Here is a 14,098-nt window from a genome sequence, read left to right as displayed (position 1 = left end):
CACAGCTGTATGGGATGTATGTGTGCTGGGGGATGAGGGCGAGGCCCAGGCTGCAGGAAGAAAGGTCCAGGATAAAACTGATAAATTATGGTGGGCTTGAAGGCATTCCTCCTTGGTGCTCTGGGGTACAGAAGATCCGCTGTGAGATACGTGGTGAACATGGGAAAGACAGGGCAACAGACACTAGCTACAGAAGCTTGCAGTGTTCGTACAGAGGAGTTTGTGCACTGCTGTCTTGGATTATGTCTGTTTTGTTTCATAAAGCAAGTGATTCAGTACTTTTCCCCTTAGGGTGGGGCAGTAGTCACTTTCCTGTGTTGCTTAAAAAAACATTCAGCCAATCCATGACTAAAGTATTAATGCTAAAAAGAGATCCAGCTGCCTGATGTAAGTAACTTAACTTTTATTCTGAATGGATTTTTATATTGTGGATATGAATAATAAATGTCTGTTTTTAAATAATGAACAGTTTATGCCACAATGTATTTTCACTTAATGAGACCTCTGTCTATTCCCAACCTCTGTTCCAGTGCAGAGTAAGACAGGCCGCTTGTCTACTGTCATCTATTCTCTCAGCATGTGGTTTCCTTTCTTGATTCATCAATACATTCCCTCACAGGCCTGCCAAGCTGGCATCTTTAAGAGTATCAGAATTAAGTGTACTAGCCCCTTGGGTGTCCTGCTGTGAAAGTATTGGGTTTTAACAGAGGTGAATCAGTTGCTGATCTTTTGATGTAACTGAGAGATGCTGATTGGCATTATGCTGGGCCTTAAAGTTAATGTTTTTTTTTTTTATTATTATTATTTTTTCATAAGCTGGGGAGTTGCTGTTGTGCCCGGTATTGTGGTGAACTGTTGGTGTTTGGTGGTCAGTTGGTGTTTGGTGTTACACTGTTCCTGCTGCAGCACCGCAACGTGCGGCTGTGTCCCTTTGACTTTCTGCTGTTCCCTAAGGGCACTGCCCGAGCACGCTGCGGGGCCTAGCGCGCAGTGACCCGTGTCGGTGACCGGGGCTGCGGCCGAGCTCCCCGTCACCGTCGCCGCTCCCGGTGGCGGCCCCGCGAGGAGCCCCCCGAGGACGCCGCTCCCCCGAGCTCCGCCGTGCGCGGCCGCGGGGCGCGGAGAGGCCTCGCCCCCCCCCCCCCGGGGTGCCCGTGAGGTGCCGGGCGCGGCCGTTGCCGCCCTCCCGCCGCAAGCCCCGCCCTCCCGCGGGCCCCTCGCGGCCGCCGGGGCTGCCCGCGCGAGCGCCTGCGGCTCGCGGCGCCCCCCGGGGGGCTCGGGGCTGGCTGCCGGCTGCCGCGTCCCCCCGCGCCCTCCCCGGCGCGTTTCGCGGGGCGGCGGCGGCGGCCTCGGGCGGGCGGGGGCCGCCTCCCGGCGTGGTGCGGCGGTGAGGCGGGGCGCGGGGCGGCCCCGGCTCGTTGGGGTCCTGCGGGGCGGCGGCGGGCGGGCGGACCGGTGTCTCCTTCACTTCGCCCTCCAGTGCCAGCGCCTGCAGCAGCGCGGCCTCCTCCCCGCTCCGCCCGGCCCCGGCCCCGCTCCGCCGCCCTCCCGCGCCAGCCAGGTGCCGGCCGCGGCCGAGGGGGCGGCGAGCGGGGCCGGGAGCGAGGCAGGGGCGCGGGGCTGGGGCTGGGGCTCGCTGCCCGGCGGCGGCGGGGCGGGAGCGGCCATGGGGGTGCGGGGGGGGGGGGGGGGAGGTGGCGGCGGAGCCCCGCGGGCGCGGTGCCTCGGGGCTGCGGCCCGGCCCGGCCCGGTGCGGGCGGCGGTTACATAAGGGCGGGGGGCAGCGCGGGATGCCCAAGATGGCCGCGCCGGGGAGTTCACCTTGCGGCGGGGCCCGAGCGGGGCCGGCGCTGCCCGGGGAGGGGAAGGGAAGGGGGAAGGGGGGGGCCCGGGCCCCGGCCTCGCCCTCGCGGTGTGGGGGGGGCTCCGCTGCGCTGCCGCTTTCGGTTTGTGAGCGCGTGGCTAACCCGCAGCTGTTTAATCTTCTCTCCCTTCTCCGTAGAGCCTCTAAATTGGCCTAGCTATGGCTACGCCAGTAGTGTGCCAGCCTCCGAGAAGTAAGTAGGGAGACAGGTGAAGCAAGGGTAATGAGGTTCTTTTTGTTCTGTAAGCGTTAGGAGCAGTCTCAGTGTAAAGGTCAGTGTATCCGATACATTTTTAACAATAATATTTTTAGGAATTTCTACTTATCTGTTACTATTTGCGATATCAGAATACAATTTTAGTGTAGTTGCTGCCATTTACAAAATGGGATGAGTGCTAAATTTTTTTTTCATTACATGACCTCTAGCTTGATCTTCAATATCCTGAGGTCTAGAAATCTTTATAGAAGTCCTTGGCATTCCTTTAATTACAGGGTGCGACACAGTTTTGAAATGCTACCTCGAAGGAAAGTTGTCATGTAATCATTCTGACAACATTTTTACTTTTTTTCCTGTTCTTTTTTCTTATTTTACGTTAGAAGAAGGCCTATTTGTGGATCTTGAGTAACAGATTCCTTAACGATTTTTTTTTTAAAGAGGGATAAAGTGAAACAGATTAGGGTGGAGCTCCCACTTGCTACCAGTGCGTTCTATGTTTATGAAATGAAGAATAAGATCCGACAGTTGCTTTCACAACCAACCTATTGTCGTTAAGTGTTACCTGTATTTTAGGCACTTCTAATTACTAGTTTACATGAAAGGCAGTCAAAACAGGATTGAAGAAAATTACTTCTGATTGTAAGAGTTTGCAGACCTAGCTATCTTACCAACTCTAGAGGAAACAGGAATGAGTTTTTTTGGCCCTGTTTTCATTTAATGAGCTTTCTCATGATGACACTAGCTTGAGAAAAAACCTAACTTGAGCTTTTTCCTTTTTTCCTCTTGTATCACTGTTAGTAAAGAAGTAAAATAGTAGCTTGAAGGTCATAAGCTGTTTTAACTTTTAATCATGAAACTTAGATCTGTAGACTGGAATGTCTGACATACTGGTCAGCTTCCTCACATAGGGAGGAAGCTTAACTTGGCTGGATAAAACAGTGACATCCTTTCACTGCAGTATTTCTTTAAATTTAGACAGATACCAGTTTGTTAACCTCGCAGGCCTTTATGGCTTAATATAAATATCTGTAGTGATTGTCTATTCAGATTTTAAGTATTTAAAACAAGAAAGAAAAGCTCATTTGTGCTGTTAAAGTATGCCTATGCTAAAGGCTAGAGACTTATTCAGAGGAGAGGTACGTAGCTAAACCTTCTCTGTTATTTTAAACTACTAATGAATTGTACAGCAGGGATTTAGAGTGTGGGAAGACTACTGTTCCCGTAATTTCTTATAATTTGGTCCTATATCTCATAGTTTTATTGACTAGATTACAGAAATCATTCCCTGTGATGACATGTGGACTTGTATCTGTTCCGCTATTGAATCTTTTCCTGAAGCTTATCTTAGTTACTGCGGACTTTAACTTGGGCTGAGCCTTTTCAAGATTCAAGTATGTTCAAGTAATTTTTTTAACAGACAAATGACTCTGTTAAGAAGTCTGTTTTCTTAATACTCTCCAGTAAGTGCTGGATGTCTTTCTCTACTGGCTTGGATGTGGAGCTTAGCATTCCTTACTAAAGATTTATTTTTAATTTATTTTTAGCTAAACTGTAAATGTATATGATTTTGCTATGATGCAGTTCAAGTCTTCCTCTTGTAGTTTAGGAAGATGGGGAGAGGTACTCCGGACAATGAGCAAACAAATTTTGGAGGAACGATGTTTAGGCACAAGGCTTTTTCTTACATGCTAAAAAACTTTTTAAATAGTAGCAGTTGCTTACAGTTAGGCTATAGCTGGCAGGTAGTATTTTGTGTGGATGCTATTCTAAAACAGTGTGTTTAGTGGAATGATGCCCTACAGGAAATTATTCCGAATCAGGAATATCTTGCCCGATTCAGGCAAGTTCTCTTTTTATGCAGATAAGGCCAAGAGAAGATGAAAGGGACTTTTAAAAAAAAAGAATAAAAAGCCTGCCTCCAATCCCTTATTATTGAATACACTCATAATGATGTGCAGAAGGAAATATAAATCTTAGTTAAAATTGCTTTCTAAAACTGGAAGTCATATTTTCAGCTTTCAGTTGAAAGTTAATATATGAGAGTACTGCCCTTATTTTTTTAGGTTCTAAGGATGCTTTTCTGTTTACTTTAAAACAAAACCCGTGCAAGAGCAGGATGAACAGTGAATTATGTTCATCTGGCTTTCAGCAAAACAAATGACTGATTAATTTTAAAAGATAAGAGAGGACTTCTCATTTTGTTTCTGCGTTAAGGCTTTTTATTGTGTTTGTCTAGTTAGTATTTTCCCCTTTGTTTTTTGGCCCTTTGAGGAAAATTACTAAGTCTTTGAAATATGCTCCCTTTTCTGCATTTTAAGACTTAAATACAATGCCCCTACTTATGACATTTTGCTGTTGAAGTAGTGGGAAAGCAATCACCTAAGGAAGAAAATATAGAGAGCATCTTCATGGGGAGGAGGAGCACCACGTGGTCCTGTGTGGGGCATTGGGCTGGTATCCAGCAGGCTGGGGGGACTGGGCCATGGCTAGTCTTGAACGATGGGTTCTTTAACAGTGAGATTGTCAGAAGCTCCCTGTCTGGAAGCTCTCCTTAAAAGTCATTTTCTCACTGACCCAGCATTCCTACTACTGTTTGTTTTAAGCTAACAGGAACCACCCCCCAACATAAGCTCTTGTACTTTGTAGGGTGGAAGACCTTCATATGAGTGACGGCTAGGTAACATCCCTCAAAGATCCATGCCAAATCTTAGGTCTAAATTTTAGTGTCTGCTTTGCCCTGTATTTTAAATCTCATGCTTTCACATTTTAAAAATGAAACGTAGATCTTCTCAAATAACTTTCATAGGCATCTGTTAAATTTGGCTTTGTAGGACTTGCAGAAATAAGTCTCAATTAGTTTTTCATATTTCCGGTTTCCTGGTTTTCACTGGTTACTGCCAACTCTGGAAATGTGAGCTATTAGCTTGTAGTAATGAAAGGTGTGTGGTGAAGTCGACTTGAAAAGTGACAATTTCTCATCAATAATCAGGTTACATATGCACAGCAAACACAATGTTCATGGTGAACATCACTGAAAATCTGTGTGTTTCACAGAACATTGTAATTGTTTGAACCACGTATCTGTTAACTGCCTTTGTGGACTAATCTGCCTTACAGAAAGCATCTTTAAGAGTTGTGGTAACACTTCGGGGTGTGTGTGTATGGTAAAAGATGGACTATTAATTACCCTTGTTACCTTTCAGCTCCAATGGCAATTCCTCCGTCGTATGCAGACCTTGGCAAATCTGCCAGAGATATCTTCAATAAAGGATATGGTAAGAATAGCACCTCTTACAAAATAAAGCATGGTCTGTGTTGCAGCAGTGAATTGACTGCTGTATGTAGCTTGTATGTAAAGCTGAATACTCATATGCCTGTGTTTCTGGGGAGGGTATGTTTCTTTTGTGTCATTACTGTCAGCTGATAACAGATCACTGGAGGCTTTTTGTGGGCTATTTTGATGTGAAGTCTGTTAAACCTCACTGCCTTAACCACACATGTCAGGAAAGAGGTGTACAAGTATGTGAGACTGAGCATCCACTGTTACTTAGCTTAGGAGCACACTTCCTGTACTGATCTTTGTGCCACAGCATTTGTTGGTATAGAAAGGGGAGCTACAAATACATATTTAACATATATTACCCTGTAACATTGTAGTGCTTCTTTTGGGATAGCAGGAAGAGTAGCTCTCGGGATAATAAAAATCAAAATCTGTAAATGCTTAATAGGCAGTTGCATAGTTTAAATCTGCTTACTTGCAGTGCTGTTTATTTCTAGTCTTCAGGAATTCATGCAGGGTTTTTTTCACCAAGATCAACACTCAGGTCGGAGGTAAAAATGTGAAATGACATTTGCATAAACCTACTTACCTTTCAAGTCCAATAGCTGTGCATTTCCTATTGATTTTCCTTTGAGATATTTCTTCTTAGTGCTCAGACAGAATTTTATGCGTTAGGATAGCTCTTCAAATAGCATTGAGTACATAGTATATGCCATCAAGGAAACACAAGAGAATGGATCTTGTCAGTAAATATGTTAATTCTTGGGTATTATCTTGTTAGATGTGCAGTATACAACCGAGCAGCTACTCCTTGCTTACTGTTGGGTGATGACAGAACAGAGCTCCTGGCTTCTTGTTAGGGTGGCCTCCTCTAGCTGCAGTAGTATTTGTAATTTGAGTGTTACGGAAGTCAGTCTATGGTGGTTTTTGTAGTTTATGTATATACACAGCAGTCTCAGCAGTGAGGTTGGGAAAACAGCTTTTTGGAAAGTGTATCTTGTCTTAGTTAAAGCACAACTTTTTAATTTCAACTTCTGTTTATTAAGGGTTTGGGTTGGTGAAGCTGGATGTGAAAACAAAATCTGCAAGTGGAGTGGTGAGTTCAAATACTTATTCATTGTGTTTTGGGGGGCGGGAGGGTGGGTGTTCTGATGATTATTTAATGACGGAAGGGCATCTTCCAGATGCTATTAAGTACATTTAGTTTTATTAATGATAAATGTTCGGTGTAAAAATAATTTCAGAAGCACCTAAAGCACAGACTTCTGAATATAACACTGATATTGCAGTATGGGCCAATAAATAAAATCAGCTCTTTAGTAATCTTCGTAAAATAAAAAGGGTTATTAGCTGTCCTTCATCTTATGCCTGAAGGCTAACAAACAGCAGACATACGTGTGTGTGTGTGTGTGTGTATATATATATATACACACACACATATATGTGTATTTCAACTACGGTACACAGAAGTTGTTTGTGGTACTGTTTGTGTTTTTGGAACTTTTTGACATCTTAATACCTGTATGAAGTAGTTGGTAGTGAAATTAGCACTTGGCATCTGTGGCTCTTCTTTAAAAGTAGTAAAGGGCTGCAGTGATGTTCCATGCAAGATGGCTTGGTCACGCAAGCAGTGCCTTCCATGACTTTTATCTATTTCTGGAGCAGACTTTGCAAGGTGTAAAGGTAGATCCCTGGTGCCAATCAGAACAGGAAGTTATAAGAATAAGTAGCTGTTAGAGGTGTGTTATGTGCTGTGTTTGCAGAGCCCTATGATCCTGTTATAGTTTTAACATTTATTTCAGGTTGTTTCTGTCAAGGACTACCAGTAATAACTGCTAAAACTTTATGCAGAATACAGGTTCTCATGTGAATCCTGTATCAGTTGCAAGTTGTCATTCCCAGCAGGGGAATGTGCTGTCAAGTATTAAAGATTCTTGGTTTGGCTTTTGGTTTGCTTGTTACGAGTATCAAAGGTAACCTTATATTTGAGGAATTCCTTTCCTTTAGAACAGAATGCTTATAGTAACTACAGCCTTGCTTTTGAGTTACTTTATAAACCAATATGTTTTTGTAATGCTGACACAAACATCCCAGTTGAAATGGGGGTGAGGTGGTGGGGAGTCTTCTGTGTGGATGTGAATCACCTGGCTGTTAGTTCCTGTTACGTCTGTCCCCCAAGTTGTCTGTTGTTGTTCAGCTTGTTACATAGCATAACAAGATCTTAATATTTCATGAAGAAGGGTCTTATGTCATTGTGTAAGACTTCCATGGTCACATGTATCTTCAGTATTACATGGACACTGTCCTTTTTTAGGAGTTCACAACATCTGGTTCTTCGAACACCGACACTGGAAAAGTTAATGGGAGCTTGGAGACCAAATACAAGTGGGCTGAGTATGGGCTGACTTTCACAGAAAAATGGAACACAGATAACACTCTGGGAACAGAAATTGCAATTGAAGATCAGGTAATAGATTAGGAAAGTATTCAGCTCACTTACTTGACTGGCAGAACTGTATTTATAGTGTTGTCTTTTCTCTCCAATTAGATTGCCAAAGGCTTGAAGTTGACGTTTGATACAACTTTCTCACCAAATACAGGGTAAGAATTTTTAACTCTTTACCGTGTGACTACCTACATCCATGGTTGGTAAATAGCCATCTGGTCTGTCAAATCAATTGATATTGATCCAAATTGGCAAATCCCAATGCTACTAAAGGCTTCTGCTGTTCAGCAAAGCATCTTGTTCAACAGGCTTAGTATTGTACACTTCACAACAGCCTGCTTTCCTCATTTTCTGGGATAGAAATACTTAGTTGGAATATTACAGGAGGGATGAATATGTTTCTGTCTTTATAACAATATGTGTTTTGATGTTTTTTCTGTATTTTTGGTGGGTTACCTATGCTTTGGACCAGTCTAGAGGAGGCACGTGTGTGGCTCAATGTTCTGTTGAGGCATATGGTTCAAATCTGGCAGTTCATTGAGGAAAGATCAAGCACTATCTTAAAATAACCTTTTCTCTCTTTCAGAAAGAAGAGTGGTAAAATCAAGTCAGCATATAAACGTGAATGCCTAAACCTCGGTTGTGATGTTGACTTTGACTTTGCTGGGCCTGCAATCCATGGTTCAGCTGTCTTTGGTTATGAAGGCTGGCTGGCTGGTTATCAGATGACTTTTGATAGTGCCAAATCAAAATTGACAAGGAACAACTTCTCTGTGGGTTACAAGACTGGAGACTTCCAACTGCACACTAATGTGTAAGTACTTAAAATTGTGTCCAGTTTTGCAGAAGCAGGTTTTCTTTACCCTTCACTCTAGTCAGAATACAAACGCCTTCCAAGCACCTCTTGGTATTTCAAGCATTTAAGTAGCATGCTTCTTTTGAATAGCAAATTTAAACAGATGTTAGTTTCTCTTTTCAAAACAGTAAGTACTCACTCATAGCTTATCGTTTAAAGCTTAATATGTGCTGCAGTTTTCCAGATGCTGAAATCAAAAATGGAAGCGCAGTATGCATAACTCCCAGATATGTTGGGTTGATCATAATGCTGCTTCTAGTTTGCCCAATACATTGAACTGTACCTAACTATAATATAAGGGTAGTAGATTTGTTAGAGGTAGCAATTAGCCTTGAGCTATTTAAGTAGGTCAAAGGTAGTTTCTGCAGCAAGAACAGAGCCTTGCTGTTGGACATCTTGAGTAGCTTCTTCATCTTGCATATATGGGATGAGTGCATGAAATGCTTAGAGTGCAACTAAAGTGTACGGCATCTTGGTTTTGAACTTCTTTCAAATTGCGGTGTTTAGAGATCTTGGATGTCCTTCAGAACAAGCTGATCATAATCTACTGAAGAATATGGTGTTCTCAATCTAATACCAACTGCCATTGTTTCAGTGTGTTTATGTAGGACATAACACCTCTGTTTCAAAACCAAGCTATTTTGGAAAGAGATGAGTGATTGTTCCATCAGGGTTTGTGGAAGTTGAGGCAGGGTTAGCTGCAAAGCACCTTAGTCTAAGCTGTAAGAACTGCATTTCACTTCAGTAATCTCAAATACTGTGACGGGTTTTTTAAAAAAATCTTTGAATTCATTAGAAACATCAGGTATGTTCAGTAATCAAATTCAGAATGCTTGTTTCCTCGTAATTAACATTTATCTGTTAGGTTAAGCATGTAAACCAGAATCCTGTTGAAGTACTTAAAATTAGTTGGAGAGTTAGCTGTGGCAAACTGAAAGATATTTTCGTGGATTATTGCAGTTTAATTTTGCTGTGAAGTTTTTTTCATCTCCCTTAACCCAATGTAGAAGTGTGGAACAACTCAAAGTTTCTGACTCGTTTGAATAAGATGAACTGTTTTTTTTAGAACTTGGGATTAAGTAGATATAAGGAGGTAACTTTTTTTTTTTTCATATTTGTGCAGCAATGATGGTTCTGAATTTGGTGGGTCTATTTACCAGAAAGTGAGTGACAATCTTGAAACTGCTGTAAACCTGTCCTGGACAGCAGGTAGCAACAGCACTCGCTTCGGTATTGCAGCTAAATACAAGTTGGATTCCACTGCTTCTATCTCTGTAAGTATGCCTCTAACCAAAAGTGTTATTCTAAACAACAACTTTTCAGTTCCTGAGCATATTTATGTTGTTAGTACAAAAGATAATTGGTCAAAAAGTCTAGTAAAAGCTACTCTTAAAATCCAGATGGTTACAATTAAAAGAAGCCGTATTTAAATCATTCTACTTTACATATAGCAACATCTCTTTTAGAATCTGACTCTCAAATGTTGCCCTGCTCTGCAGGACTTCACATTTATATATTAAAGACAGACAACACAACCTTCAAATCTGACCCGAAGCTTACAGATTTTTCTGAACAGTCTTTTTGGAAACACTCCAGTTCTCATGGTGAGAACTGGTAAGAGATGGTTACAAAGATGATATTGCAGAACAGCTTTGCTCATTATGAGGCTGGAATCATTCTGTAGAGCAAGTGATGCAGACTGAGAGAATTTTCGCACTGTGTTATGAAGCAATTTCTGTTTGACTGACTTGTCCTGCAAAATACTATTGGAGGATTCTTCAAATGTGTCTTACTTTGGGAAACTGGTGGTGAGTTGTTATGGCCTTCTGAAAAGAATGGGTGTAAGTTCACCTGCCAAACTACTTTCCAGTAGCAGTTCTCAGTGTCCCTGTGACCTGTCTGCATGTAAATAGATTTCAGTTTTTCAGCTTAAGTTGTGGGGCATAGGCATAGCTAGAGAGACAGTGTAGTAAGCACAGAGATAATGAAAAAAGTAATACTAGGTTTGGTTATTAAGTTCTGGCTCCTGAATGGTAATAAAGAACTCTTCAGTTATGTTTCAATTGTTTGTTTATTTTTCTTTAGGCAAAAGTGAACAATTCTAGTCTAGTTGGAGTGGGTTACACCCAGACCCTGAGGCCAGGTAAGGACTTTCACATGCGTGACTTTTGCATACATATCTTCCATGCATCACACAGAAGAGTTTTGAGATCTGTGTATTGATATGCAACTATTTTGATTCTTCAGAATATCTTTGTCTTGAAAAGTAGGTGTTTGACAGCAGATTATGTTGCACATTAACATTTAGATAAACAAGACAGATAACACTATCTAGTGGTATTTCTGCTTTATATTACTCATTTATTTATTTAACAGTTGACTGTTGTTGGATAGCTTAGCTATAAGGCTGTGCAAGAAGCCTTTCCTAGCTTTGTTTTTTCCTGACCTATTTTGTTGAACAATAGCAGATCTCGAAAAATGCTTATTAATCAAAACAGCACACTTTCTGATCTGCATGTTCAGAAAAAAACGGAGAAACTGAACTTGTTCTGTTTAAATATGAAAACACCTGTTAATGCTACCTTACTAGCGGTTAGTTATTCATTTGAAACTTAGTAAAATACATAGTTTTCACTCCCTCCCTTCCTTGGCACAAGTGTCTGTCGTTCTATTCAGTTTCTCTTTCATGCATACCATAATGTAGAAGAAGAAATTTTCTGTGCACTTACCAAGTGGAGTCTTTGGAGATATGTGGTTTATAAAATAGTATTTTAAAAAAACATCTAGTTTGCTTGATTCACATGACTAGCTTTTGGTATATTTCATATATAAATGAATTCTTCTGTAGAGTAATTGGGAGCAAAGTAATGCACTGAGAGCTACAACTGGGACTTGAAATGACAGAGGTTGAGTTGCAGTTAAAGCTATTCTGATTATATGCTGTAAACATTCTCTCTAACGTCTTACAGGTGTGAAGCTTACTCTGTCTGCTCTGATAGATGGAAAGAGCATCAATGCTGGTGGCCATAAACTTGGCCTTGGCCTGGAATTGGAGGCTTAAAAAGGTGAAGAAACTGCTGCAGAGAAGGGATATCGGAAGAATTTGGCCTTAAAATGTATTTCCAATGTGACCAGCAGGCTTTTTTTCCCAAGAAGGATGACCTAGAACAAGAGCTGTATTTGAAGTATTTAGACAGTTACTTGTTAGCTGGTTTCTAGTTAAATTGGTTACCCATCTAGTTACAATTCTGCATTAGTGCAGTCACTTAAACATTATTTAAATGTATTTAACTGTTTAATGCGCTACCCACAAATAATGAAATAGACATTTATGAAAACTGTACAATTGTGTGCATGTTTGTTTTTATGTTCCTTTTAACATTCGATATTACCATTGAATGAAAAATGGATCAGTGGATGTCTTGAAATGAGGTCAACAGTTTTGTTATATCACCTTAAATAGAAATACATTTGGTATCCCGAGACAACTCAAATTATGAATAAAACAAGTACACACACATACTTGTGCCTCAGATATTTTAAGAGTCAAGATAAGAGGGTAGTGCTCAGTTAAGTTAAACTAAAAACAACCCAAGATGTAGTGCTCTGTATCTTTGTACAATTAAGGACCCATCCCACCCATGACAACATTGAATATGGCTGGTTTTCACCAAACAGTTATATTCCTCAAGCAAATTGAATGTGTTTTTTTTTTGTCAGGTAAGGTTTGTCATATCAGATGGTTGTATTCCCTCTGTTGTTCCATGGGCAAGACCTAACTGCATTACTAGTTGGTCTGCTGATGTAGAGAATGCAGAAAGACATGCTTGCCACATTGAGACATTTAAAAACTGTTCCTTGATGTTTTGCCCAACGGTGGAGGGAGAAAACCCACAAACACTTGTTTTGCTTAAAATTGTTTGAAGCGCAACTTCTCTGCAACTGAATGTAATGGTGTCATGGTACAACAGCCTGCTTAGCCCAACTGCTTTGAAGGTTTCTGCTTAAAATAAATAAAGACTTAATTTTAAATGGAAATGGAGGAAAATATATCCAATTTTGCTTTCCCATTGACTAATAAATCTTGGTAGATGTGATCAGAAATGTGGAATAATAGAAAAACTTCGTATTTTTTCTAGGGTAGCATCTCTTAAAATCAAACTCATAAGGTCAAGCATAAGTAGCTGTGGTTGCTTTTAATGTGGGATGTATTACATGGAGTCACAGTTCTTACGTTTAAGAGTAAGATCTTGTTCTCTTCAGGGAATTGCTTGGAGTCTGTTTCTTTAGTCTCAGCTGAGAAAGCTATCTCTTTACAGTTGGTCTTGCAGCCTGTAGTTCACATGCCTTTAAAAGGAAGGGGGCTAGGTTATGGTTGGGAATGTCTGTCTGTTTTGCAAACTCTTTGGGATGTGTTAGGTTATTTAATGCCCCTAAACATCTGAGTGATTTACTTGAGATCTTGGTCCATCTTGTGCTGTTGGCCTCGTTCTTGAATTACATACTATAGTGAACTGCCTGTGTCCAGGCTTTAGCTATGGAATAATTGAGCCACCTTCTTTGCAGAAGGTGGAACCAAGCTTATGCTGTCATCGCAGCCTCTTGAGTGGGCTTGGTAGTGTCTTCGAACAGTTTTTTTTTTTTTTTTTTTTTTTACATGGAAAAGAGAAGGCTTGGCAGCATAGGTCACTAGACTTATATTTCAGAGAACCTTAGGGCCATTCTCACTTGAATACCCTTTTCTTGGGACACTTCTACCACTCGGTGATGGAAGCAGCAGCACATAAGGTGTCATTTGTTACTCTGTAATTGCATGCAAATGTTTGAGCTGATATACTTCAAAGTATTTATACACAAGCTCTTCTAAAGCTAGAGATTGTGTGGCCAGACAATTCAGTTTTATTCCCTGTTCTCTTTTTGGTGTGACATAAAGCATCTCCAGGCTTCTCCCAGAAATAATAAAAAGAAGTGTGCCTGCATGCATCATCCAACTGTAGCACTTGGGCAAATAAAGGACTGTCTTCGCTTATGAGGGATGCCTTGCATCCTTAAACCAACACTGGCTACAGTACTGTTGTTGCTCTGGTTTTTGGAGGATTTTGATAAGGCTGTAGTGGTCTGACACTTGGTGTTTCAGGAACCAACTACCCTAGCCCTTTTCTTCACTGTTAGCTCATCTGTATTTGTCATTCTTGAGGTTATGTTATAGCCAAATGAAGCAAAAGAAGATCTTCAGGGTTTCTTGTTGCTTCTTCCTACAAATTAGTGATGAAAAGCCTGAACACATTTATTTTACTATTTTCATGTGAATCACTTCACTAGTTCTTAGCCTAGAAACCTTAAGCAGTTCCCTTTGTTATGACACTGATAGGCAATGCAAGAATTACAAGGGCTCTGCAGTAGTTAAATGTGAAAATGTTGAGCTTCCTAAAATA

At 41.3% G+C, this 14,098-nt stretch overlaps 1 protein-coding gene across 2 annotated transcripts; it reads left to right on the top strand.

The window, feature by feature from the left end:
• The first annotated feature begins 1,453 nt into the window (after nucleotides 1-1,453).
• VDAC2 (voltage dependent anion channel 2) lies at nucleotides 1,454-12,701 on the top strand. Of its 2 annotated transcripts, none has more exons than XM_032190955.1 (9): nucleotides 1,454-1,561; nucleotides 5,285-5,356; nucleotides 6,408-6,457; nucleotides 7,676-7,828; nucleotides 7,910-7,962; nucleotides 8,394-8,621; nucleotides 9,787-9,937; nucleotides 10,749-10,806; nucleotides 11,633-12,701. In XM_032190955.1, exons 2-9 carry the CDS (start codon nucleotides 5,290-5,292, stop codon nucleotides 11,722-11,724), a joined length of 852 nt encoding a protein of 283 aa, XP_032046846.1. In that variant the 5' UTR covers nucleotides 1,454-1,561; nucleotides 5,285-5,289; the 3' UTR covers nucleotides 11,725-12,701. The 2 variants fall into 2 exon arrangements, with proteins under 2 accessions (XP_032046846.1, XP_032046845.1); XM_032190954.1 differs by lacking the exon at nucleotides 1,454-1,561 and adding an exon at nucleotides 2,009-2,057.
• The last annotated feature ends 1,397 nt before the right edge of the window (nucleotides 12,702-14,098 follow it).

Source organism: Aythya fuligula, chromosome 7 (assembly GCF_009819795.1).
Source record: "Aythya fuligula isolate bAytFul2 chromosome 7, bAytFul2.pri, whole genome shotgun sequence".
NCBI classification, from domain to species: Eukaryota; Metazoa; Chordata; class Aves; order Anseriformes; family Anatidae; genus Aythya; species Aythya fuligula.
This window is presented reverse-complemented; position numbering and strand designations above follow the sequence as displayed.

What these genes read in the sequence shown, in the direction of transcription:
- VDAC2 (XM_032190954.1), top strand. Translation starts at nt 2,024, where the DNA reads ATGGCTACGCCAGTAGTGTGCCAGCCTCCGAGAA. An exon ending in TATCTTCAATAAAGGATATG is followed by an intron (nt 5,357 to 6,407) that starts GTAAGAATAGCA and finishes CTGTTTATTAAG; the next exon opens with GGTTTGGGTTGGTGAAGCTG. An exon ending in ACTTTCTCACCAAATACAGG is followed by an intron (nt 7,963 to 8,393) that starts GTAAGAATTTTT and finishes TCTCTCTTTCAG; the next exon opens with AAAGAAGAGTGGTAAAATCA.